The 26,984-nt window shown below is 39.1% G+C and overlaps 3 protein-coding genes across 6 annotated transcripts; 1 reads left to right on the forward strand and 2 right to left on the reverse strand.

Moving 5' to 3' along the window:
- The first annotated feature begins 335 nt into the window (after positions 1 to 335).
- On the forward strand, positions 336 to 24,947 carry LOC133848065 (arginase-1). The gene is made up of 5 exons (XM_062283444.1): positions 336 to 616; positions 775 to 978; positions 1,094 to 1,280; positions 22,902 to 23,001; positions 23,862 to 24,947. Exons 1-5 carry the CDS (start codon positions 424 to 426, stop codon positions 24,228 to 24,230), a joined length of 1,053 nt encoding a protein of 350 aa, XP_062139428.1. The 5' UTR covers positions 336 to 423; the 3' UTR covers positions 24,231 to 24,947.
- Positions 10,588 to 19,145, reverse strand: LOC133848057 (protein elav). 4 transcript variants are annotated; one of them, XM_062283432.1, is made up of 3 exons: positions 18,844 to 19,144; positions 16,521 to 16,779; positions 10,588 to 14,793 (listed from the first exon to the last, which is right to left on the reverse strand). In XM_062283432.1, coding segments are annotated over exons 2-3 (1,551 nt in total). In that variant the 5' UTR covers positions 16,522 to 16,779; positions 18,844 to 19,144; the 3' UTR covers positions 10,588 to 13,243. The 4 variants fall into 4 exon arrangements, with proteins under 4 accessions (XP_062139416.1, XP_062139419.1, XP_062139417.1 ...); XM_062283435.1 differs by lacking the exon at positions 16,521 to 16,779 and having other exon boundaries at positions 18,844 to 19,145; XM_062283433.1 differs by lacking the exons at positions 16,521 to 16,779; positions 18,844 to 19,144 and adding an exon at positions 15,265 to 15,438.
- On the reverse strand, positions 24,781 to 26,852 carry LOC133848061 (endoplasmic reticulum-Golgi intermediate compartment protein 2). Its single transcript, XM_062283439.1, has 3 exons — positions 26,407 to 26,852; positions 25,496 to 26,350; positions 24,781 to 25,424 (listed from the first exon to the last, which is right to left on the reverse strand). Exons 1-3 carry the CDS (start codon positions 26,525 to 26,527, stop codon positions 24,997 to 24,999), a joined length of 1,404 nt encoding a protein of 467 aa, XP_062139423.1. The 5' UTR covers positions 26,528 to 26,852; the 3' UTR covers positions 24,781 to 24,996.
- Between the last annotated feature and the right edge of the window lie 132 nt (positions 26,853 to 26,984).

Here is a 26,984-nt window from a genome sequence, read left to right on the forward strand (position 1 = left end):
TCGATGATTGAGCAAAGTCAACAGAAAGAGATGCGTTCAAGTTTAAATCAAGTTTGTCGCTGAGCAATTGCGCAGATTCATTCGCTTCCCCGATAGTTACAAAAGCGTCTGTCTGTGTGTGTGTGTGTGTGTGCGTTTGAATGCGTGTATGCGGCCAGGATCAAGGTTATCGCGACAGCAGCCGACGGCCCGCTGCCTTATCAGTTCAAGTGGAGGGGCGACATTATCACGTTGTCCAATGACAAAAGCAGCGGCGGACGACGGAGGGAGGAGGGCGGAGGCGATGTTGATAGTTGACAGCACACAGCGGCGAAAGTGAGCAGAGTGACATCTTGAGTCTCAGTCTCAGAACTGTCACCGCAGTTGTCCAGCGTGGAGCAAACAACGCGTACACACACACACACGCAAAAAACAAAGTAGAACATGTGGTGGACCCGACAGATGGCGCTAGCGTCGCGCTGCCAATTGCAGCGAGCTTTAAGCACAGCGACGTCATCACATCATCTGGGCATCATCGGTGTACCCTTTGCCAAAGGACAGTCGAAGCAAGGCGTGGAGCTAGCGCCCGATTTGCTGCGTCAGAATAAGTTGCGTCAGGTGTTGCAGAGCAGTGACGGTGAGTGAGACGCAAAATGCGAATGCGAATGCGAATACGAATACGAATTGAGTAGAGAGTTCGAAATGAAAGACGTTTGTTTTGATTGTGTTCTGTTTATTCGATGGTGCGATTTATTTGTATCGTTTTTGGTTTTATCGATTTGCATGCGATAACAGAGCGTCTGATCATCACGGACTACGGCAACCTGCAATATGCAGTGGACGAGACGCTGCTGCAACAGCAGCGCCAGCATTACCACCACATACGCAATTATGCGGACTTTATGGCCTGCAATCTGGCGCTGATCAAGCAGGTGCAACAGATGCTGCAGCAGAATGCCCAATTCCTCACAATTGGCGGTGATCACGCCATTGGCTTTGGTGTGTAGCTTATTATTGACTTGTACTACATATGTATGTATATACATACATGTACATACATATGTACAATGCAAATTCAAAATACAATTTTAACGCGTGTCTTTCGGGGGACCAGGCTCCGTTGCGGGGCATTTGCAGCACACGCCCAATCTCTCGCTGGTGTGGATCGATGCGCACGCGGACATCAATTTGCACAGCACGTCGCAGTCGGGCAACATACACGGGATGCCCGTCTCGTTTCTGTTGCAGCAGCTGCGCGGCACCTGGCAGCATGCCGCCATCGACGATATTGCGCCGAACTGGTGAGTTATCGTTATCGTTATCGATTCTCTCCCTCTCATTGCATTTGCTACATTCTTTATTGCACTCGTTATCGTAATCGTTATTGTTATCGCTAAAGTTGCTTACAGCTAGACACACAAAAATCGCTTGCAAAAAATCTTACAACTAATTTTAGTTATCGTTTCTTTAGGTGTTTTAGATGTTTGTTGCTGTTTGTTTTTTTTGCATTAAGATCTATGTAGTTGAAGCTGGGAGCTAGCTCCCGTATCACAGTCTTCATAATGAACCAAGTTTTTGATTTTTGTTTTCGATTTATGCATTTCGATTTGTTTGTTTTTTTTTCTATTATTTTTAACGTTTTTCTTACGTTATTTAATAATAATTATTCATTGCTTTTCGCTATTTTACACGCATTCTTTTTGTTGTAATCTCAGTCTTAGGATTCTGTTGAATTCATTTTCGTTTTCTTATTAATTAATTGACAACGTACGAAAATTTAATAACATTTCTTGTCATTTTGGCAGTTTCTGTTTTCAATTTGTATTTTGGGAACCTAAACCAAGAATCTTAAAACAATCAAAACTAAATCGAACAAAAAACAAATAAATACAAATACAAAAAACAAAAACAAAAAAAAAATACGAAATGATAACAGAGTTGTTTACTGTGAATTGAAACGGAATCAAATAATTGCATATATATGTATGTGTGTATGATGAATGGCGAATACGTAATAATGTGTGTGTGTGTGTGGCATGCAGAAAGGAAAAGAACAGAAGAAAAAGGAAAGAAAACAAAACGGAAACAAAACGTAATTCGTAACGAAATTTAAGTCAATCAAAATGCTAAAATAACTAAGAATACGTTCTATGTCAAGTCTTGACTTCTATAAAAGCTGCAAAAAACAATATAGTATATACTAACTTATATATACAGTGGATCACAGCTTATTTCAACCACCACCAACCGACAACTTTGAGTTAGTATACTGGCCAAACTAAAAGAGGTATTAACTTTATTTAAATGCAGGATTGTAGTTTAATGTTTTAACATACAAGATACTTTTTCATTTATCCTCTAATTTTTTGTTTAATATATACAATTATTGAAAAACCAAAAAATGTCAAAAAAAAGTACCACAGCTTATTTCAACCAGCTGAAAATAACTAAATATAAATATGTTAAACTGTGTATTTAGAATTTCGTATGACCTCCTTCTTGGTTAATAGCTCCTTCCAGACAGTTGGGAATAGATTCCACCAATTTTTTTGTGATATAGAGGCTAATTTTGTCCCATTCTTCCACTAAAGCCATTTTAAGGTTAGATTTGTTGGAAATTGGCCTTTTCCGATGTTCTGGTCCAAAATGGCCCAAAAATTTTTTACAACATTTATGTCAGGTTACTGAGCTGATGGTTTCATGACATGACGACAGTTGCACATTAGCCAATCTTGCCCAATTCCTGCCTTAAGCCTAGGGTCATTGTCTTGGTAGAAGCGGAAATCATCCTTAATGCCCAGTTTATCTGCACTTTGGATCAAATTGACATTCAGTACCTCTAGATATTGAGTCTAGTCAATGGTCGCGTCAATAAAATTGAGTTTTCCGACTACGGCTGTGGACTTACAGGCCCAAACCACGACGCTACCACCGTAATGCGTGACTGTAGGCTTTAAATTTATGTTTTGAAGCCCGGAATTTGGATTCTGACCGACATATGGAGCTCCAACCAAGCCAAAAATGTTGATTTTGGACTCGTCCACAAATATGATTAAGTTCCAAAAGTTTTTATCCTTTCCCACATGCTCCTTGACAAATTTCAAAGGAGCCTTTTGATTCGCGCGCCTTATAAACGGTTTCTTGCGCCTTGTACTGTCATTAAAATTACTTTCCCGAAGTACTCTCGAATTGATTCTGGGTGGCACGCCTTACTCAATTCCTCCTCTATAACACTGGCAAATTTTGGTGGCGAAAATTTTGGATTTTCCCGATTTTCCGGACAATATAACGCGCGTCGGTCTCATTAAAAATTTCAATGGGTACATTTTTGCCCTTCTAATGCACTATATTTTCGCGAAACAATACCGTGAATGATGCTCTGCACCGTCTAAGCACTCAGATGCATCATTTCATAATTTTTTGGACGGGATAATCCATTCTTTAAAGGAGTTATGACGTCATTTTCCTTCTCAATTGTGGTTCACGGACCCATTTCGTAAAACACGCGTGTATTTCGAGATCTAAACCTTAAAATGTCGAAAATCTAACTTCTAAGCATTAAAAAATACTATACACAATGCAATAGATCAATAAAGAACCGTTATTTTCCTAGGAAACTGATCTTTGCACAGCAGCAAAGTTGCTGGTTGAAATAAGCTGTGGTACTTTTTTTTTGGCATTTTTTTGTTTTTCAATAATTTTATATAGTAAACAAAAAATTAGAGGATAAATGAAAAAGTATCTTGTATGTTAAAACATTAAACTACAATCCTGCGTTTAAATAAAGTTAATACCTCTTTTAGTTTGGCCAGTATACTAACTCAAAGTTGTCGGTTGGTGGTGGTTGAAATAAGCTGTGATCCACTGTATATGTACATATATTGTATGTATATTTATTATCTACAAATGAACTGAAGAGGACACCCGTTAAGTTCTTGACTTTGAACTGAGATTCGAAAACGAAAATGAAAGTAATAAATTAACAAAATCTCGGTCTATTGTTAGTTTTACTGTTATACACACATACATATATACTATTGATAATATATTGTATATATATGTATATAGAGTATAAGAGGTGCATAATGGCTGGGAAAGGGGGTGGGTTGCCCCTGAAGTCTATGTATGTAAGTCGCGTCTATTGGCCGCCGTCGTAGCTGGCTCTGGTGCTGGGTGTTGAATCTACAAAAAACAACAAATCAAATCAAATATCGAAATACCGAAACCGAAAACGAAAATCGTAAATTCAAATTTAATTCGCTAGCTTCGAAATATGGCTTATTTGCTTGTAAATAGTTTTGGTTTAGCTTTTGTTTATGTACATACATAGATAATAAGTAGTAAGAGAAGAGAGACAATCAATTGGATAACTTAAAATTATACATCACAATAATCGATAAAACCGATGAAAATATGATGCTAAAACGCAAAAACTTAAGTTGTTATTGTTGTTGTCGTTTTTTTAGTTGTTGATGAGCACAAGCATTTACTCTGTGGCAGACAGAGATAGATATAGTGTGTGTTGTGCGTGGGAGGGGGGAGAAACAAAGAGCGTTACACTAAAACAAATTATTGTTGATGTGTGTGTGTGTGTGTGTGTGTGTATGTGTGTGTACACTTATTTACAATACAAAATATCATACATAATACATATGTAAGTACAACAATAGAACATTTTCTTTAGATAAACTAAAGCTCTTCAAATTAATAAATTCTTTCGAGTGTTGGGATTACTCAAATAAAGCATTTATATATAAATACATATATAATATATATCTATTTATATAACGTAGAGATCGGCGGGTGGTTGTTTAGAGTTGTCAGTTGGTTGTGATTGTTACTTCTTTGGTCATCGCTATGCGACATTTTATTAAACGAATATACATACATATTCTAACTTTGGGATAAGGACTACGACTTTGGTCTACTAGACTTTAAATACGAGGTTATTTTTCTCGACTTTCTAGGTGCGTATGCTAAATAAAGACATTCAAAACCAAACGCAAACTATACAATATTTCCCCTTCTGAACTTTCAAGTTCAAGTTATTGTTCAATCAAAGTGCTTTGCTTATAAGTACAACTATCGGTGTTAGCTTTAAGGTTTGGGTTTGTATTTTTCCTCCTTCATTTGTAAGCCTCCAATATTCTTGCAGTTCAAATTATAGAATTCAAATAATCCTGTATGGATATTTTTGAACGAAAACATAAACGGAAAAAATAACATATGTTCATATGTAAGTGTATATCGATCAATTTAGGGTGTGAGTTTCTGCAAGAATATTTTCGTTCAGTACGCTTTTCTTTCTCTACTTTTTAAAGGGGTGGGGATAAGGAAAGGTGTTAAGCTGTTTGATATTTTGCTGATCTCTTCGAAACTTATAAAAGTTGTTTTTGTTTTAATTTTTTTGTTTTTTCGTTTTTCGTTTGTCTTGTTTTGTTGCGTTGCGTTGCGTTAACTGTAATTAAATCAAGGAAATTACAATATATAATGTGTGTGTGTGGTTTATATACGAGTATATATATGGCAATATACATACATATCTTTTTATAGATGCATGTATGTGCATATGGGCCAAGTATGTAAATAATGTAATTACAATCAATATCGAATGGAATCATATATAATTATACAATCATTATTGCGCTTCAATTAATTAATTAATTAACTAATGTCAAGTTAAATGTTAAATGTAAATGTTAAATGTCAAATTCAATTCAAAATCGAACAACACACGCCTGAAAATAAATCAAGAGAAAGAAACAAATTAGAAATGTATTCGACTCATTTTTTAATCATTATTTTTTTTTTTTTTGGTTAGCTACAATAGAAAAAAGAGTACAAAAAACCATTTTTGAAGTCAAAACTCATCATGGGCGATGTTTATTATTTGAGGAAAATTAACGCTGTACAGAGGAAAGCAAATGAAATTATATATTAGCCGCCTGGTTTATGTTTTTTTGGGTTAAGTACGAGAGTATGTTGTTTTGGGGCGATGTTATATCTCTCATCCATCTATACTCTATGCCATGTCTGCCTCTTTCTGCTTTTCCATTTTACTTACCGAAAAACAAACGACAGTAAAAAGTATAAAAAGGAAGATATAAACAAATCTATATTCAAAACCTGAATCATTATATGTCCGTCCGTTCGTCTGTTTCACTCAAGATTCAGATTAAAAATTCATTTAAATTTGTCATTTCGCAATATATCAGATCGGACGACTGAATTGGATTGTTGAGTTTCTCAAATCTTCAGCAAAATCGGACAAAGATTTCATTATTTTAAATGTTTGTGAAGAGAAAGAGAGCGAGAACATGAGAGTAAGAGAGATATACACTGCGCAAAAGAACTGAGCAAGTTAACAAAATGAAATCAAAGTGAAAAGCAAAAAGTTCATTTTTCCATTTTCAGAGTTCTTTTTTTTCGCTTGTTAATTGTTTCTTTTGATCTATTAATAATTATGTTCTGTTTTCATAATTGTTTTATGTTTTTTTTTGGTTTTTTTTTTGGGTTAGTTCATTTGGCTTACATACTTACACACTAAATCAAAATCAAACTAAGTAGATTGTAAATACACTGCGCAAAAAAACTTATACGCTTTTATATAAAGACGGAACACTTCGTTGGTTGGAGACTGTAGCACAACAACTGAAACATTTTGGAGAAAAACTGTGTGGATGTGGAAGTGATGTTGGTGTTGGTGTAAGTGTATGAGAGTTTCAAATTACACTGTAAGAAAAATCAATGGCAATAGTTACTCAAAATCACAAAAGTTTAACGAAAAAACTTGAATGAGCTGAACGCGATATCCCTGCATGAATAGTGAACAGCGGAAGGGGAGCGGGGGCAAGTGTACAACAAAGAGATCGACAGAAGAGCGAGAGAGAGAAAGAGCGCATAGAATTCAACTAAGGAAAAAGAGAGAGCGAAAGAGCGCATGGGGAACAAAAAGGAAACGAAACGCATAAAAAAAGGAGAACGCACGTTGAGCTCGGAAATGAAAGCAGCGACTAGACTATAGACTAGACGAAGCTAGAAATCGACACAGCGGTGGAAAGGGGGAACTCAAATGAAAAGAGATACGATTCGAAACAGAAAGAAACGTGTTAAATGAGCAGAGAAAGCCAAATAAACAGAACTCAATGAATGAGGATACCAAAGTTGAACATGAACTGAAAGATAACGGAACCAAGTTTAGTGTATTCGACATGCAAAGCAAGAAAAACTCATAATCATATATTTTGCAAATACATTTATAATATTAATTTTGTTTTTTTTTTGTTTTTGGTTGCATTGTTTTTTCCATTTTGTTGTTGTTGAAATATCATTTGGAATGTTGGATAAATATTATTAAGTATTCGATATAATAAAAAAATTAAATAATCGCATCTTGATCTTGATCATAATGTAATAATCATAATCATAATATACATATTTCATATCTGGCGTATCTTGTCTGTTATGCTGCTTTTCTCTTCAACTATTATCCTTTTTTTTTGAAATTTTTTTTTTGTTTAAGTTATAGTTTAGTTGAGGTTCGCCTTTTTTGTTGTTATTGTTGTATAAATAAGTGTATATATAAATAATAAGCGCATATTACTATATAGATTATATACGATAACTAAGCATAAGACTAAGGCTAACTAATCATAATTTATAATCAATTCAATTAAAATCAATTAAATTCTCGTTTTGCACACAACAAAAATAATATCGCATTTAGTTAAAATTGCAACTTTTCGTCCAGTTCGTCAGGTTCTTCATTAAGTGGAATGTGTGTCTGAGTGTGTGTGTGTGTGTGTGTGTGTGTGTGTGAGTGTTTGTTGGTTTGAAGATATTAAACGAAATACTTGAGTAAAGTAGTTTAGTAAAATCAAAGAAACGGCCGCGGTTTGACTGTTTTGACTAGGTGTTCCTGCCCCAAAATAGAAAAATATTGGGTTTATGGGAATGCGATGAGATCATTAATTTTTCTGACGTTTGACTAGCTTTACGACTGGAATATTTGGTATTCCATTTTGGGAATTTGCTCTTCACAGAAAGCGAAACAGGAGATCGATTGCATCCGTGGTATAATGGCTGGGGGGTAATGATAGGATAAGATCCGGTCTGCGCACACAAAGGGAACGTTTACGAACTGGTGGGTGAAGAGACATACACACAAAACAAAAGTTTTAACAAAGTAACAAACATAAAGAAAGATTTAAACAAAAGTAAAATAATACAAGAGATACACAGAAAATAATGAAAACAAAAAAATTATGCGACAATTTTATCAAGTGTTTTTTATTGAAAAATTATTGTTTGTATATTTTTTTCCTTTTTTTTTCTTGTAGTTAATATTTTGTTGGCAAAAATTCAAATTATAAAAATCATAAAAATTAAACATATGTATAATGAGTAGTAATCATAATCATAATCAAAAGAAATCAAATCGAAAAGAAATTGTCAAAACAGATAAAATCAAAATCATAAATCAAATAAATTAAAAAAAAAAAAACAAAAGCACAATTCGATACACAAGTTTTTTTTAGTTGTCGAGTCAATTGGTTTACAATGACCTTAACATTATATTGGATATATATGGTTATATATCTCTACATATAATATGCGCCGGATTCGCTAGGGTTTATAATATGTGCATGTGTATATGTGTGTGTGGGTGTGGGAAAATGACAGAGTATACAAATAAATATAAAGTAAAAGAAATAAAATCAATAGCAAAATATGTAAACTAAAATACAAATCAAAAATCCAAATTAAATAAAAAAAAAATATATTGTTTTCAATGTTCAAAAAACGCAGAAGCATATTCTTTTTTGTGGCGCTTTAAGTCCGAATCAGAGAGCGAGAGAGAGCGCTTCGATTGGAGTGAAGATCTGTCAACGCTCCAGCTTAATTGCTCTCTCTTTTGCGTGTGTTTATCTTGTATGCTTCGCTCAAGTGAAAGCAATTGAATTGCCAACTCGAATTCGAATTCGAGTTCGAATTGTATTTGCAATTGAAATAGGATTTGAAATTAAATTAATTATAAAGTACAATAAATAATATTTTCATATTCTTTTCTTTTTTGTTTTTGTTTCTGTTGTTGTTTGCTTTTGTTTTGGTTTTACTTAAAGGTAAAGAAAAAAATTATACATATATGTATATAATATATTATATATAAATATATCAAATTTCCTTAATTCGTAAATTACACGCAAAAAAATAATTGTTATATTGTGTATTCTTTTGAATAATAATATTAATATATTTAAGTTACATAAAAATAAATGATTTACTTTTCATTTCGTTTCTATGCATTCTTTTTAGATTGTTTTTTGTTTGTTTTTTTTTTCTTTTAATTTTGTTTTAAGACTTAAAGAAATTATAATTGTAATTTAGCTGAGATGCATGTTTTGTTGTTTGCGGTTGTTCTTGTTGTTGTTTGCTGCATTTTAAAACTATTGCACAATATTATAATTACGTAATAATAGTATAATTGAAAAAAGATTATGATCGACAAATAAATTAAACAAAATCAAGTACATAATTTCACTTAATCATTAAATGGTTTCATATTCATTCCATATGCATTCTTCTTTCACTCTATTTATACAGATATATATGCATATGAATGATATATACATAGACATATGCATAAATAGAAGTCACAAGAATTATTGCAAATTCATTTGAATGCAATAAGCACGCAAAATAAAAGACAACTCTCTTCGGTCCCTCTCCCTCTCTCTCTTTCTCTTTGTTCTTCTTGCACACATTTTGCTATCAATCTTCCACTTCTTCATTTCATTAAAGAAATTAGTACAGTTACGGGAATAATACATAATATACGATAATATTGTGTACATATATATACTATACATATATGTATATATATATATAAATATAATGAAAATAAATCTTTGGATATTTCGACATTACAAAAGAAATGTGAATAAATTAAAATTTCGCTCGTGTATAAATGTTTGTGTATGTCATGAAATTTTTTAAAAGTGTGTGTTTCTTTATTTGTTATCGACTGGCGCGCTCAATTTTGCTATGCTTAAATTTTAGCTAGAACATAAGTTTTGTTTTCTATTCTTTCCATCATTTGATAGTATCATCTTGAAGGGGTTTCTATGCTGGGATCTCTTTTCATTCTCCTTGGCGGGGCTTGCACTACTTGCTGTTGCTTTAAATGTAATTTTCATTTTTTGTTTTTTGCTATATGGTAGTTATGGTATATTTGTAATTAGAATATAATAATATAAATTTTTTTTTAATCGTTTCGAAAATATTTAGCATTTTTTTTGTCTACACGCGTATTTTTCTCCTTCTATATATCTTTTTCTATGGCGTGTGGCTGCCTCAATTCATCTTTCTGACTTTCGACTTCCTTTTGCTTTTGCTCTACCTTCACTTTGCTGACTAGATTTCTTGTTGCAAATTTTGTTCAAACAAAAAATTGTTTCCTATAATTATGAAAAAAATAATAATAATTATAATTATGAATATTGTTTATACACAAGCAATTTTCGCTTTTGTTACATTCCACATATTTTCTCTTCTTTCTTTTTTTGCTAAGGATCTTGTGTTAAGGTATTTCTTATTTGTTGTTGTCAGTGTTTTCGTTGGTTTTTTTTTGTTTTTGTTTCTGGATACAACTTAAAATAGGTAGTGTTGACATAAATTAATTGTAACTAGACGTATTGTACCTACTATAAAGAAAATCATTATTGAAATTAATCGAAATACATACATGTATGTATGGTATATGTTTTTGGAAAAAAGAAACATGTTCTAATTAAGTCTCTTTCCATAAATGGTATACAATAAATAAATATGCATGGCTGCAATTTGAATAATAACAACGAGCGCTTCAATTATGTTAAAAAAAACACAAATAAACAAAGAAATCATACAAAACGCATTTACCAAATACCAAATACAAAAATACCAATCAATCAATCAACCAATCAATCAAAACTCAAATATAGAAACTCTCAAAGAAATCAAAGATATGTTGTGTGTGTCAGTGTTTGGTTTGGTTTGGTGTGTAAGCAATGATAAAACGCAGAAATTGCACAAAGATCAATGATCATTGGATGTGCGAAGTGTTGTTTTTTTTGTTTTGTGTGTATGGAAAGGGTTTACTGTGTGTGTGTGTGTGTGTTATCGATAGATAGACGGTTGAACTTAACGGTACCGCACAGTACCACATAATACTGAACGCGACTGTACTCTCCTCTTTCTTCTTCTTCTGATTATTCTCCTGCTCCTGCTTAACCTCGATTTTCATTCTTTGTCAATAGGCAGCGAGGGCAAAGCGTCATTTTGAATTTTTCTTCATTTTCACATCGTTTTTTCTTTCAAGTTTTATAACAAAAAGTTTGACTTACTTAACTAGAAAAACGCTTTGCTAATGCTGTTTAATATATTGGGTTTTTTTTGTTGTTGTTTTTTTTTTTTTTTTTTTAACTTTTGTCATATAAAAAATGTTCATATTCAAGTTGTTGTTGTTATTATTTAGTTACTGAGTTTTGTGCTACGGTTTTGTTCTTGTTTTTTTTAAACTCTAAAAATGTTAGCAAATGTTTTCTTATGCCGCTTACTATACATTATATAAAGTATATAAGGTATATATAAATATTATAGTATAATATTCACTAACAATTATTTACTTTAGTAAAATGTTTCAAATTTGCGCATAAATTATTGTATTACTGCTATCGCTTCTGCTCTGCTGCTGCTGCATTCTGCTTCTTCTTCGCTTCTACTTCTACTTCCACTTTCACTTTCTTTCAGCTTCTGCTACAACTCTTTCTCTTCAACTTTATCTTGTTTGTTATTCGCGTAAACTGCTTGCATTGCTATCGTTATCGTTACGTTATCGTTATCGCTGCATTTTGCACACTTGACCATAAAAAAATTTCTCCAGCTTCATGCAATTTGTCATCTCTCAATGTGACCATGTTTGTGTTGGGTGTATTTCACGTGTGTGTGTGTGTGTATGTGTCTATTTCTGTGTTTGTGGGTGTGTACGAGTCGGACGCTAGATTTTGTTCTTGGATTTTCGCTTGGCTCTCATTTGCATTAGCTTGGTTTTTCATATGTATAAAAACAAACACAAAACATTAAAATTTAAATTTAAATACAATATACATTTATGTCAATATATCGCTATTGTATATAGTATAATAATTATTAAATTTCATTAATTTGTTTCTTTTTTTTTTTTTGTTTATATATATTTTGTAATACTGTAGCAGCCTCCATGTATGTGTTTGTTTATCCATTACTTATTTTCATTTGAATACTTTTCATTTTGCTTCTAAGCTAGCCGAGAAAATGGGGAAAACAAATCTCTAACGCGACTCGTCACAAAAATCCAAAAATATCATGTGAAATTTCTTTCATTTCCTTGCAGTTTTTATCTTCTTTTTGTTGTTCTTGTTATTTTTGTTTCGTAGAAAAATTGGAGTGTAACTAACAGCTTCTTTTTAGGTTTTTTGTTCATCTCATTTGCATTTTGTTAATTCTTTTCGTTACTGGAAGATTTCATTGCTGCTTATTCTTAGTTAATAATTTTAAAATTTTTTGTTTCTTTTTGCTAGTTAAATTTCATAAATAATTATTAATATGCATTGGTTTGCTTTATCGCATTTTTGGTTTTTTTTTTTGTTTTGTAGATTTCTTTGTTATTTTTTTTGCTTTGCGACTAATTTTGTTTAGTTTTTGTTGTTTTTTTTTCGTATTTTTTTTTTTTTTTTTTGTTATTTTGTTTTGTTAAATATTGCAATCGACACGATGTCTCAAGTTAAGTTTAGTTTAGGCTCTTCGCTTACTTAAATGCTAAACAAGAATTTCGCTATTGCAACGGCCTCAACGGCGTTTTGGCCGCCGTTTCGTTGTTTAGACGAGATTTTTCTCCTCGGCTTGGGCTAAAAGCCCGCCTCTCTCTCTCTCTGTCTGTCTGTCCGTCCGTCAGTCTGTCTGTCCGTCTTTGTGTGTGTTTGTTTGCATATGTGTGTGTGTGTGTGTGTGTGTTTTACACATACTGTTTTTTGTTGCGCTTAGTTACCAGTTTAGTTGATACCATGCATATTTATATATGTATACGTGAGTTCTTCTCTGCTTCTTCTGCATCTGCTCTTCTGCTTCCGTGTCAACTAGATAATTGTATTGTGTAGTTAAGGGTGTTTTTTGTTTCTATTTTGAGGGGTGTACTTGCTCTCCTGTGTCATTGCAGTCTACAGTCTGCTGTCTGCAGTCGCGGTGTTTACTTGGCCTTGTTGGTCTTAAAGCTGACCTGCAGCACACGATTGCCCATGGTATAGCCGTTAAGTGCCCTTATGGCCATGGCCGCCTCGTCGTAATTCGTCATCGAGACAAAGCCGTAGCCTTTGCATTGATTCGTTGTGGGATCCTTGACAATCTTCACCGATTGCACCGCCCCGAATGGGCCAAACAGTTGCCACAACGCCGCCTCCTCGGTTTCGGGAGCCAGGTTGTAAATGAATATGGGATACGCTCCGCCAGGTCCGCTGGCGAGCGTTGTTGCCGCCGCCGCAGCTGCCCCCAGGCCATTGGGCAGCATCACGTCAAGCATGTCACCGGCCATGGGCGAGAAGCGGGCGAGTCCTTTGTTCACAGGTGTGTGCATGGCGCCGCCAATGCGTCGCACAAGTTGCGGATTAAGGAAAGCGGGCAATTGCGGCTGGATGATCTTGCTGGTACTGCCGGGCGTATTCGAGAACTTAACGACAATGGGATCAGTGCAGCTGCTCGGTGTGGTGCCATTCAGCGCAATGATCGCCCTGGTGGCCTCCTCCCGCTTGTCGAAGCGGATGAAGCCCACACCTTTGGTCTGTGTATCGTTGCCGGCATTCTGCAGAATGCGTGAGGTAATGATCGCACCGAATGGCGCAAAGATCGCCTCCAGCTCCTGCTGGGTCATCGTCTTGGGCAGCCCAGACACATACAGATTGGCGCCCTTGATGGCATCGGAGGAGGGTCGGGCAAATGACACTTTGATCGTTTTGTTCTGCAATCGCAGACCATTGAGCACATTCACCGCCTGCTCGGCGTCCTGTGGACGCACATAGTTGACGAAGCCATAGCCGAGACTCTGGCCCTTGCTGGGCGCTTGGGGATTTAGTGGATCAATGTAGACCTGCGACTTGTCGCGTATCAGTTTCACCGACTCGATCTCGCCCACGCTGGAGAAGAGCGATCGGATCTCGTCCTCGGTCATCGTCTGTGGCAAGTAGTTGACAATGAGATTTGTGCGCGTCTCTGTGCTACCATTGCTGCCGTTCTGTGCCCCGCCAGCGTTGCCATTGGTGTTGCTCTGCACCTGCTGCTGTTGCTGCTGTTGTTGCTGTTGCTGCTGCTGTTGCTGGACGGCAACCACAGCTTGCTGTACTTGCTGTTGCTGCTGCTGCACTTGCTGCTGTTGCTGTTGCTGCTGTTGCACTTGCTGCTGCTGCTGTTGCACTTGCTGCTGCTGTTGCTGCACGACTTGCTGCTGCTGTTGCTGTTGTTGTTGCACCACCGCCTGCTGCGCCACTTGCGCCTGCTGCAATTGTTGTGTCACCGCAGCGGCGGCAGCGGCAACCGCTTGCTGTGTCTGCTGCTGCTGCACTTGCAATATCGCCTGTTGCACCTGCTGCTGCTGTTGCAATTGTGCCGCTGCTGCCACCGCTGCTGCACTTTGCACCGGCGCGGCGGCATTTGTGGCTGCCACCGCCGCAGCGGCCGCTGCACTCTGCATTAGTTGGGCTTGTGTGTCCACGCCGGCGGCGCCTGTATTTGCCATCATAAAGTCCACTTCAATTGATTTCAATTCAGATTCAAATTTGTTGCCGTTCGAATTCGAATTCGATTTCGATTTGGAGTTCGAATGGGAAATCGGATTGTTGTAGATCAACGCAGACACAGCATATGAAAGAGAATAAGAGTTAAATGTCAAGATTAAACCATTTGCAAGGTGTGTTAGTAACTGCATCTATCCATCAATCAGTCAGTCAATCATTAAACTACAAATACCAATTACTTGCAATCTACTTTTCGGTTCAAGTTTTAGTTTGGTTAACGGTTAGTTTGAGCTTTGCGCACTCTAGCGCCGCCCTGCGGCCCACTTTCGGAACTTACTTTTGCACTCTCACACACACACAAACAAATACTCACACGCACACAACAAGAGTGAGAGCGATAGAGAGCAAGAGCTTACAATCTCAGCAGACGCAAACACAGACAAGCCACTTTATTTAATACACGCACACGCACACACACACACACCTATAAATATATTAACGGCGCAGCGGGCAAAGGAGGTAGTTGGTTTAATATTTCTTTTTGTGTTAGGTGGAGAGTTTGCTGAGCTTTTCTAGATTTTGATTTTGCTTTTGGTTTTTGCCGTTGTCGTTGCCGCTACGAGACCCGCTACGTCCCAAGCACGCGATGCTACTGAGCGCAGGTCCTTGCAAAGCCTTCGTGCTATGCTGCCGTTACATTCTCGCTATCTCTCTCTATCTCGCTCTCTCTCTCTCTCTCTTTCACTCTCTCGCCTGCTCCTGCTGCTGCCACTGCTCCTACTGCTGGCAATTGTAACAAAACACGTACCCGGCCAAACCCAGTTATGTAATACATACACACACACACACACACATGCTTATATACGGTATATAGCGGCAACGAACTCTTAACACAGCAGCTCACACAACCCCCTCTTGAACCATGAAAACCAATAACGAACAAATCAACTACAGCCTAAAAAAAAAAAAATTATTTAAAACTACAAAATGAGCAACCGCCCGTCACCCTCCCCACCCTCTATCAAGCCAAAACAAAAAACATGCAACCCCTAAAAGTTATTAAAAAAAAAAAAAAACACCGAGTTGTAATATTTATTTTGCGAAAATGGATGAAATGTGTACGCCTGGCTCGCACAAGGGTTAAACACAACAAAAGTAAAGAACAATGCCACCCCCTTGGATTAATAACAGAAAAGAACCATGTGCGCTGCTTTTGCCGTGCCTTCAGCAGTCTGGCAACACCGACAGGCTGCTGACTGCATTGATGATGATCTCTGTGTTCTGTGTGTGAACTTGCACTTTTTGGGTGGTTGCTGCTGAGTTCTACTCCTTCGTTCTCGCTCTAGCTCTAGCTCTTGTGTGATTCGTCGCACTCAAGTCAAAAGGTCAAACGAAAACTGACACACGCGACAAACGCACGCATATACATACACATCTATTTTGCACATAGCACATTGAATGTGTGAGTGTGTATTTAGTATATACTACATACATATTTGCACGCCCACACGCCAAGAGCAGCGAAGAGAAGAGCGCACATACATACATATGTATGTACTATGTTTGTACATACATAGTTTGCCGCTCTCAATTTCCATGACAACTGAGATTTTAAAAGTGTCTGCACCACTTTCTGCCTTCCTCCCACCATCCCCCCTCTGTCCTCATTGATCCATCATAGCTCGTCAGCTCGTCAGCACATGCATTTAAAATTAAAGTATTTATTTATTTAGTACTCACTTTTTTCGGTTAAAATTCTGCTTCTTCCGCAAATTTGAATTTGAATTCCTTCTCTTTTTTCTTTTGTTTTATATGCGCGCGCGCTGTACACGGCGCAACTCCTTCGTCTATAGCTGCTTCTTCTTAGGGCAAGGATTCTCGCACTTGATGAACCAGGATATGTTCTGTTTCTTTAGCTACACAATTAATTGCGACTATTTCGTTTGTTTTGTTTTCTTGCTAACAGTTATTTGAACGCTGGAGTCGTTTTCGTCGTCTACTGCGTTGTCGATATTGTTGTTGTAGTTGTATCAAAAAGAGTGAATAAAAACAAAAACAAAAAAAGCGGTAAATTGGTTTGCTCGTTGTTGTTGGGCTCTGTTATCGTATCGCGCATTTATCGATTTCATCGATTTTTCCCAAAACCTAAAGGCGGCAACTACACCAACAGCGGCAGCAGTAATGAGAAGTAGTCATTGATACTTAGCCAAAATTCTATGTATACACATTAAATAAATATGTGTGTACATATTAATTTCATTTCTTTTTTATTGTTACACAATTTTCGGACAATTCTGCTGCTGCCATTGTTGTTGTTGTAGTTTTGTGTTAGATTTTTGTTTTTCAATACTGATGATTATAACAGTATCTCTCTCAGTTGCTGCTACTGCGTCTCTCAGGCACTGTGCTAATTTATGGCGAGCGCCATTGGGAAGAGAGTGACTGAGTGAGCGAGCGAGCGAGTGAGGGAACGAGCAAGCAGGCAAGCGAACGACCTACCGCCCTCGCTCTCCCTCTCGCTCCTTTCTTTGCCTTTGGCTTTGCAATATATACAATGTATTGCTGTTGTGTTGTTTTTGTTGTTCTTGTTGTTGCTGCTATTTCTTCTATGCATGCCTCTAAATGTATGTGTGAGTATGCTTTATTTAACTAGCGCGCATATTTCACCATTCATGTGAATACACAAACATACGCACACACGGCACATACACATGATATGAATACATATGCATGTTTGCTTTTTCACACACACACATACACACACGCACTTAGTATCTATAAGTTTTGTTGTTGTTGTTGTTGCTAGCGACGCGCTTATTAAATTAAAACACGCGCTGCTTTGCTATGTTTGTTGTTCTTTCTTAATTTGAAAACAAAAATTTACAAAAAAAAAATCGACAACAAATATGAATTGTTCATTGCTTTAGCGTTGAATCGTTCTAATTTGTATTTCCGCACAATTCTCTCTCCCTCACACTTCCACTACATCATTACAAGTTTGTTGTTGTTCTTTAGTTGAAAAGTTTTGCTGCCGCAACAAAATACACACATACAACACTAGTATTACTAAATATATTTTTGTTTTGAAATAATCACAATTCGATTTCTCACAAAATTTGTACTAAAACTATTTTGTATTTATTTGAAATCTGGCCGGCGTTTTATTTTGTTGTTTGAATGAGAACTGCTCAAAAAAAAAAATTTTTCGAATACATTGAATTCTAGTTACTACTATTTTGATGTGTAGTTGTTTTTGTCGGCGTACAATGCTCCTTTTTTTCGCTGCACATAAAATCGATATGCTAGCTGCGCCCTTTTTGCCACTCACACAGCTGCACAGACACACGGACACTGACAGCGCAGATACACAGAAGCAGAGAGCAGAGCGGCGGCGGCGGCGCAGGCAGAAAATGTGATGCGGCGGCGACGGCAGCGGCAGTAGATTTGAACACACAGCAAACACACACACCCGTACATACATACATACATACTAATATTAACTACAACTACAACTGCGGCTGCTGCTGCGATTAATATACTACTACTCTCACTCTTACTACTATTGCTTTACTTCTACTACTACTATGCTGTCTACTACTCTTTGCACTGATCTCGCTTAACTCTTTTGCCTCTCTTTTGAGTTTGTTGAACTGTTTGGCGTTTGTTGGCCCCCCTCGCTACATGCCACCCGACCGTTTTACCAAGCCTTGTCTACCGATTCTCCTCATACCTATTGCATATATTGTAATTTCTCAGTTTTAGCATACAAAATATACATACATATGTATGTAAACACGTACTAAGTGTGTTTTGAAAATTGCTCCATACAATACACACTCACACACGCGCACAAACAACATTCAAGAACAACAAAAAAAAACACATACACATAAAAACGAATGTACGTGTGTATGTTTGTATGTAATTGCACAATTATGCAGCGCGTTTTGTGATCGTTTTGGCAATTTTAGTAGCATTCTTTTATTTCTGCCGCTGCTATTGTAGTTACAGTTGATAGTTGTCGTATCATTGTTGTTGTTGTTGTTGTTAGTGTTACGCTTACGTTTTGCTGTTGCGGCTGCTGTTCTAGTTGTTGTTGTTATTGTTGCTTGCTTGTTTGTTTGTTTGTTATTGCAGTGCAGTTGCAGATTGTTGTTCGTGTTCACTTTGAGTTAGTGTTTGATTTTAAGTTTAAACAAGTTGTATACGTTATTTGCATTACTTTTCTCCTTTGGACACAACAAAAAAACGAAAAAAATCAATTGCAAAATGAGCAGAGCACACGAGAGCTGTGAAGGCAGCGCACAACGACACAGAGAAAGAGCGTTTCAAACGTACTGCGGCGTACAACGTCTAGCGTGGAAATGAAAATGACGCGAACTCAAAAGCGAACGCAACACACAACCTCCTCTTCTTGCTGCTGCTGCCTCTGCTGCTACCCTCGTAGACAACGGCAACACTGATACACACACACACACACACACAATACACACATAAGCATTCATGTTACGTATGTGCGACACGTTTGTAGTCAGTCTTGTGCAAAGAGAGTGAGAGCTAATGCTAGAGAGAAAGAGAGACGTTGCGCGCATTTGTTTCCATGGTTGTTGTTGGTTTCCCTGTTTGATGTCGTTCTCTCTCTGAGAGTGGACGGCAGTGACCGCGCTCTCAGGTAATCGTGTTCGTCTCCTGTTTGTGTATGGAAAACCGGGTGCCAATGGTGGGTGATCTGACGTAGGAAATCTCCTTTTGTGAGCTGAGCATCAACTACTCAGCGCAGACCACCCGTTGTTTTTAAGAACAAAATGAACAATTTCCATATCCATAGCGCCAACAAGTAAATTCAATGTTTGTATTTATTACAACAATTACAAAACATGCAGAATTCTTGGAAATTATTTAAATTCAAGAAATGACTTTTTGGAGCTGCTTTTTCCAGTAGCCTGGCAGCGCTCACACATATATGTATGTATGTACACTTAAATATATATGTACGTGCATTTAGATTTGTGTTCGCATCAAGCATGTTCGTCATGCAAGTAAGCTAGGTGATCAAATCAACTCGCCAAGTGTTGCCAGAAAGTCGCAATTTGGTCAATGGTGAAATATATTTTCTGGGCTTAAATTTGAATTGCGATTTGCGAAATAAGGCGGCTGTCGATCAGTTTTGCAAATCGAAAACTGGAATTTTGGATGCCATAGATACTAATTATGAGGTCGACAACCGTTTTATGATGCTCTGTGTTTCTTTCTATGTACTTTCTCCCTCTTTTCCTGTATTCTATCTCTCTCGTTTTTTTGGTGCATTATCCTTGCAAAGCACGAGGGCTGTTTAACGCTTTAATACTGTTTTTTTTTTTGGCTTTCAGCAAACGTATTTTTGCAGTGCAACAACCACCAACGCCAACGGGGTTGTTTCTGTTTCTGTGCTTGCTTACACCCCCTATCGAAGCCAGAGTAGCGTGAGAGTGCGTATGTGTATGTGTGTGTGATTGTGTCTGTGTACTGTGGACTTGGCTCAGGGTTTTTTGGCATGCGTGCGTGCGTGTGCTTAATTGCGCTTGTATTCGCTTCTCACTGTGTGTGTGTGCGTGCGTGTGTGTGATTGTGTTCGTGTGTGTGCTTCCTGTTATGCGCTGCCCACCGGTTTCCATGTGCTGATTTTTATGGCCTGGCATTACAAATGTGCCGCCGCCTGTCTGTTCCAATTTACACGCAGTGAACACATTGTTATTGCCGCTGTCGCCGCTGCTCGCAAAAACATAAAAATGTAACTCAAGCAAGCAATGTGTTGGCTGGATTGGGGTGGTTTTTAGCTTAGATCTGGGTTGCCAGACAGCAGCACTGCGAACGTGCTAAAGGCCAAAAGGGGGTGGACAGACGAGACAGATCGGCGACGCGCAAGTGCCGCAAGTCCATTGCCAGATAAGCGCAATTTATGCATGCATGCAAGCTACTATGTGTGTGTGTGTGTGTGACACGAAACTACATATGTGTGCATGCATTGCATACGCGATATGACAATGCTAAATTTGTGAGCTTTGGCCGAAGGGTGGCGCCAGCTGAAATGGGAGTTGAGCGCAGCATTGTACACATGCATGTACATATGAATGTACATAGGTACATATGTACATATGTACGATTGTTGTGACAATGCCAAATTTGCTGGCTCTGATCAAAGGGGGACGCCAACTGAAATGGGAGCCAGTGGTTAGCTTAACACAGTACGAATATGTGCGTGTGTATTTATTTGCTTGCCGATAAGCATTGCTGATAATAATTAATTTGCGCCAACTTCTGTTTTGCTGACGCATGCCTTGCCGACTGTGAGTCGAGAGTGGGTGGGAGAAGGAGTGTGTACGTGAGTGCTGGCCACGTGCTTTCTTTGGCGCTCGCCCTGTCTCACTCATGCACACATTCAGTATGCTGTCACTGTCGCCGCGCAGTATGCAACACATTTTGTCGATTGAATGCGAATGTGATGCTAAAGGGGAATGCGGGATACTGGGGCGGCGGCTTAATCCTTTTGGCTTCGCCAGCTAACAAAACGCACCTTGGCATTTACAACAAAACTGGGATTAAAAATCAGCAGCCAACTACACCGGATTACAACAACAATGGGCACGGCATTATTTTCCTTCACTTCTTTTTTGTTCTTCTCGTTTTTGGGGTTGGCCGCCGCACCCTTAAGCGATTTATGACGCTCGCTTTGTGTGCATGTCTGTGTGTGCGTGTGTTTTTGAATAAACACAAACTAAAAAATCAACAAAACACAACAGTCAACTCGTCCATTTCGCTGCAGTCTGAGTTTGTTGCACCAATCTGTAGTTGCAAGGAGTGCCTAGGAGCTGGATCTGCTCTAGAACTGGTCGAAAAACTAGTCCCCGAGAGTGCATGATTCATCAACCCCCTCGCTGTTTCTCCTTCCCCCTTTTACATTTACATAATGGTCCTTGGTCCTTCGTCCTCCGTCCTTTGTGCTAAGGGCATTTTTAACTTTGCACGTCTCGCTGCACAACGCGATCGACAGATGCAGTTTTTCCCTGAAACTAAACAATAATAATCACCATTTAAATTACCATAAGACACCCGAGAAAACTGATCGCGAGGGAGCAGCAAGGAGAGAGCGAGGAAACGCGACAGAAATAAAGCGAGAGAGAGAGAGAGAGAGAGAGAGAGAGAGAGATGGCTGGCTGGCGAAAGTAAGAGGCGAGGGGTCGCTGTACTGCATGCCATTTTAATTGTGGCATGTGTGCTGTTCCTTTTATGCTGAATTTCCTTTCGCTCGCCACAGTGCCACATTGCCACAGTTGACTGCCTCAAAAGGAAACTGAAATGCCACCTGGCCTACTAATCAGTATCCTTTAGAATACATGCAGACACACAGACACACACACTCACAGACACATTCGATGCAGCTGATCGTTGCCCTTTCCCCTCAACAAGATCTAAAATCAAATAGATTCGCAATTCGACGCAACCTTAAAAAGGAAGTGTAAAATGCATTTCCTCATTTGTTTTATAGGTATAGTATTATAGTATTTTACAACTACAACATACATATATACAAATCGCAAGAAAACACTGCATAATTGTATTTCCTCATAGCATCCAAACTTCTGCACAACTTTGAATTACAATTGCCTTGATTTTCCATCACTTTGACTCTCCACCATTTTTTTTTGCATTTCTAACCTTTCCATTAACGCAATTCTTTGTTAACTTTTCATCGTTTCAAATCTCTAAATCTTCGATAGAAACTGGTTTTTTTTCTGTAGTCCTTAAATGCTAGCTAACTCAACAATAATTTTATAGTTTTCATTGTTTTACTACCGGTTAATTCTCCATAACCTTAATTATATATATGTAGTTTTATTGCTATATAACTGCAGTCTGTTTTCTTTAAGTCATATACAACCTCAATTCCATGAGACATCTAGTTTTATTTAGCTATAACATAAGCACTATGTATAACCCAATTTGTTTAAAAGTTCAGTCGAACATAACCTCAATGTAGAATATGTTCATTCCTATTGAAGATAATTAAAATTCTCCACATGTCACTTGATCAACACAACTTTCACACGCATTCTTCTATTCGCATTGTGTGACTCATTTCAGTCTGCCGAAGGATCAGTTGGTGTACATTGGACTGAGGGACATTGACCCCTACGAGGCGTTCATATTGAATAAATTTGGAATACGTTACTATGCCATGGATGTAAGTAGAATCGAGGGACACTAAATTACACACACACACACACACACACACACACACACACACATACACAAGCGCGCGCTCGCAGGATTGTAAAATTCGGGTTTCTGAAGGCTGGGGGGATCAAATAACGCATAACGATCGTGCGTGACAACCTCAACAACGTTACATCCGAAAATGTATGCGCATGTGTGAGTGTGTGTGTGTGTGTGTGAATGTGTGCTGTAAGTGCAAGCTCGCATCGCATTTATAGGGGTTGTCCAATGCTCGCTTTGTCGGGGGGCTGCGAAATTGAATCCTAGCTCAGTCTGCACCCTTCTCTGTAGCTGCAGGCAAAGTTACACAGCACAGGACAGGACACTCCCTAGGCAGGGCAGCGCCTCCTCTCTGCCACTCTGCCCACCCCTTGGCCAACTGGTCGTTACAACTTCCGATCCGAGACGATCACATAAAAATACGGTGGTTGCTGCTGCTGCCTCTGCTGCTGCTGCAACGTGCTCAGCCACATCCGCTTGCATCCTGCAGCAGGCTGCAGGCAGCAACAGCAGCCATTATTTATGACTCGTGCAAAATTCGACGTCTGTTGAAAAATGGTTTAATGTTTTTGTGCTGAGCTGCAAATTTATTATCGCCTCATTAGTTCAATCGAGGTATGCCAAGGGGGGCAGAGACGAAGGCCAGAGCGAGACGGCTGCACATTTCGACTATCGATAATGGCCGCCATCATAGTTCTAGTTATCTAGTTTAGTTTCCATCATCTAGCGCCGCCGCCAATCGCTATGCAGCTTGCGCGCAAAGCTTTCTTACCAGCGCCATCTAGCGGGCAGTTGTACTAAGTCTTGATTCGTGTTGTTTGCTTGCAGTCAATCGATCGCGTTGGCGTACCCAAAATCATCGAGATGACACTGGACGCTCTGAATCCGGCGAATAAAATACACGTGAGCTTCGATATCGATGCACTCGACAGCAACGTGGCACCCAGCACTGGCACCGCCGTGCGAGGTGGCCTCACGTTGCGCGAGGGCATCAGCATCGTGGAGGCGTTGCGTGACACGAAACGGGTCCAGGGCATGGATCTGGTCGAGATTAATCCGAAACTGGGCAGCGAGCGAGATGTGCGCACCACAGTCGACTCTGGCCTGGAGATACTCAAGAGCATGTTCGGCTATCGTCGCTCGGGAGCTCGCTATTACAGCAACCTGGACACGAATATTTTGGGTCACGAGCAGTAAATGTTTACAATCATTTATTTTTTTTTTTTTGTATACCCGTTGCGCAGTGTATCATCATGGACCAGCGAAAGTCCATAGAGTTATAGCTTTCAAATTTGCTGATGATATTTCAATAGGTTAAAATGCACATTTCAATTCATTTTCTTTCGATCGCATACTAAATAATATTATATACTGTATTTCCTCTGTCTCGATCTCAGAGACTTCAGGGCTTCAGCTATCAAATTTGCTGACAATATTCCTGTAGCTTTTACTATGTATATGTTTATCAAGTTCATTTTGATATAAGTCACAGCCCTAAGAAAAGAGAATTAACAGCTTTTAAAAGGTTTCCTTACGATCGAATAGTAAATATTATTTACTCTGTCCGATCTCTTTAATTTCTGCTGAAAATAATAAATAAATGTCTCAATATACCTTTAGGTTCCACGCACGTCAATACAAGTAAACCACCTCTTAAATGTTTTCCATGCAAGCAACATTTTTATTTGTCGTACACAAAAATGTGTAGCGGGTATCCACTAGTCGAGCACACTCGACTGTAGAATACTTATTTGTGTTTTTTTTTTATTCTTCGTTGTGTGTGTAACATTTATTGTATATCGTATGTTATGTATTTGTGTTTTGTATGTACAAGAGTTGGTTTTGGCTTAAAATTTGTAACACTAAGAGCGCAAATAAAGTAGCTGCTACATTGTTAATGTATCATAAAGAAGAGTTTGGGATTCATTTATAACTGAGATTACGCATTCCACTAGTCTGTGTGTTATTTGCCCGGCGCAGTGGTTGGCCGATAAGCGGATATATCCACATTGGCCATCAGCAGCAGCTCGTTGATCGGCACTGTGGGCACGTTTACCTTTGCTGAGCTGTCAACGGCAACGGCGACGCTGAGCGCAGGCGGAGGCGACGTTGCTGGCGATGAGGAGGACGATGCCAGCAATGCTGATGACTGCTGGCTATTTAGATGACGCTGATACAGCTGCGGAGCAAACAGCTGAAGCAGGCGACGTTGCAGCGTCAGAAGCAGCGAGTTCATCGCGCCCGAAATGACAATGATGCCCGATATAATGGAACAGAGTCGAATGACAAAGGTGAGCAGATAGTCGCGATCGTGGCTGACCACAATCTTCAAGGCGGACCAATCGTACTTGAAGTAAATGCCCGGCGAGCCGTAAGAGTTCCGTTCCGAGTCTGTAGGCAGATAGAAATAAAGAGAGAGAGTTAGTTAATACACTTAAGGTGGAGATGCATTGATGACGTACCCAACTTGCGCACGTTCTCGGTGACAGCGTATTGGAATGTGCTAATTGTGCTGAACGTGTGCTGAATCTCCGTGGGCACCACCTTGATGAAATACTGCACCGTGGTGGCCTCCTCGTAGATGACGGTCTCATCGCCCTCCAGTGGCTGGACAATGCGCCGCGAGTATTGCCCGAAGCTGAGCCGGTTGATGCGATGCGTAAAGTTGGCAGGCATGCGCCGGAACTCGATCATCCAATGGTCCTCGAACAAGCCCACTACAGGCTGTGCCCCGCCCACCAAATGCAGCACGCCCGCCACCTTGTTAATGCCCAGTGTGCCGTGCAAGCGGCAGGCATCGAACTTGCTCTCTGACTGCGGCAGCTCGTGCGGATGTGGATGTGGATGGGGTTGCTGCTGTTGTGGCTGTGGCTGCGGCTGGGGCTGCAGTGCACCAGGTGGTGGCGCTGCCGCCGAGTGTGAGGCACGCTGCGGATTCTCACTGTGCGGCAAATCGTGTCGCTCGCGCAGTATGTCCTTGAACAGGATGTCCGCCACCGAATGGTATTCCTCGCGCAGATAATGATTGGTCAGCTGCATTGATTGGAACTGCCTGCGATCAGACTCGGACATTTGCCACCAGACGCCCTCGCGTTGCAGCGTCCCATACGCAAACACATCCTGCTGCGTCTCGTCCATCAGATCGACGCCGGAGAGCGAGGCACAGGGCATAGCCACCGTGATGTCCACATGCATCTGCACCTGCTCATCAAGCGCCATGTCTGGCTCAAATTGATAGATAATGTCCGTCTCATGCCAATAATAACGCAATTCCGTGTACACCAGATACACGATAAGCAGGCGGCTCAGCAGCGACACTGAAAGTGGCAAAGATATAGCATAGTGCAGCATATGGTGTTCATGCAAGTCTTACGTGTGCCGCCGATCTCAGTGGTCTCCGTGTACTTCTCCGGCACCTTTTTGAATGCATCCAGATTCTTGGCGAATTCAAGCAAATTGCTTTTATCGCCGCGATAGCGCAGCGTTGCCGACATCCTTGCGAGTCCCTTGACTATCCCTCGTTCACTATTGCAATTTGTTTGTTCAGCTTGTCGATTTGTTGTACCGCAAAAAGATTATCATCATCGTCATATCATCATTGCCACGTATCTCGCCCACTTTTATTGCCCCTCCCCCGTGCACAGTAATCTCGCTCACTTCGCGCTCAATTCCGTGTGCGTGGAATGCAAATTCGATACAGTTATATGATTGCAATCGTTATCAAAAAACCAAAGCAACAACAGCAATTATGTTTTGTTAACAAATTAAAAACGATATATATAAAGAATGCAAATTATTGCCGTTGCCGGCTGAATTGTTGATAAATATCGTCACGTTATCGATATAAGAGTAGTTTTAAAATAAGCTGCATTCGATAGGCCTGAGCACAGCTGATCGCGTTACCAACTATTGCCAACGACGTATTAAAATTGAGCAATAGTGAGACCGTAC

Source organism: Drosophila sulfurigaster, chromosome X (genome assembly GCF_023558435.1).
Source record: "Drosophila sulfurigaster albostrigata strain 15112-1811.04 chromosome X, ASM2355843v2, whole genome shotgun sequence".
In the NCBI taxonomy this organism is placed as follows: Eukaryota; Metazoa; Arthropoda; class Insecta; order Diptera; family Drosophilidae; genus Drosophila; species Drosophila sulfurigaster.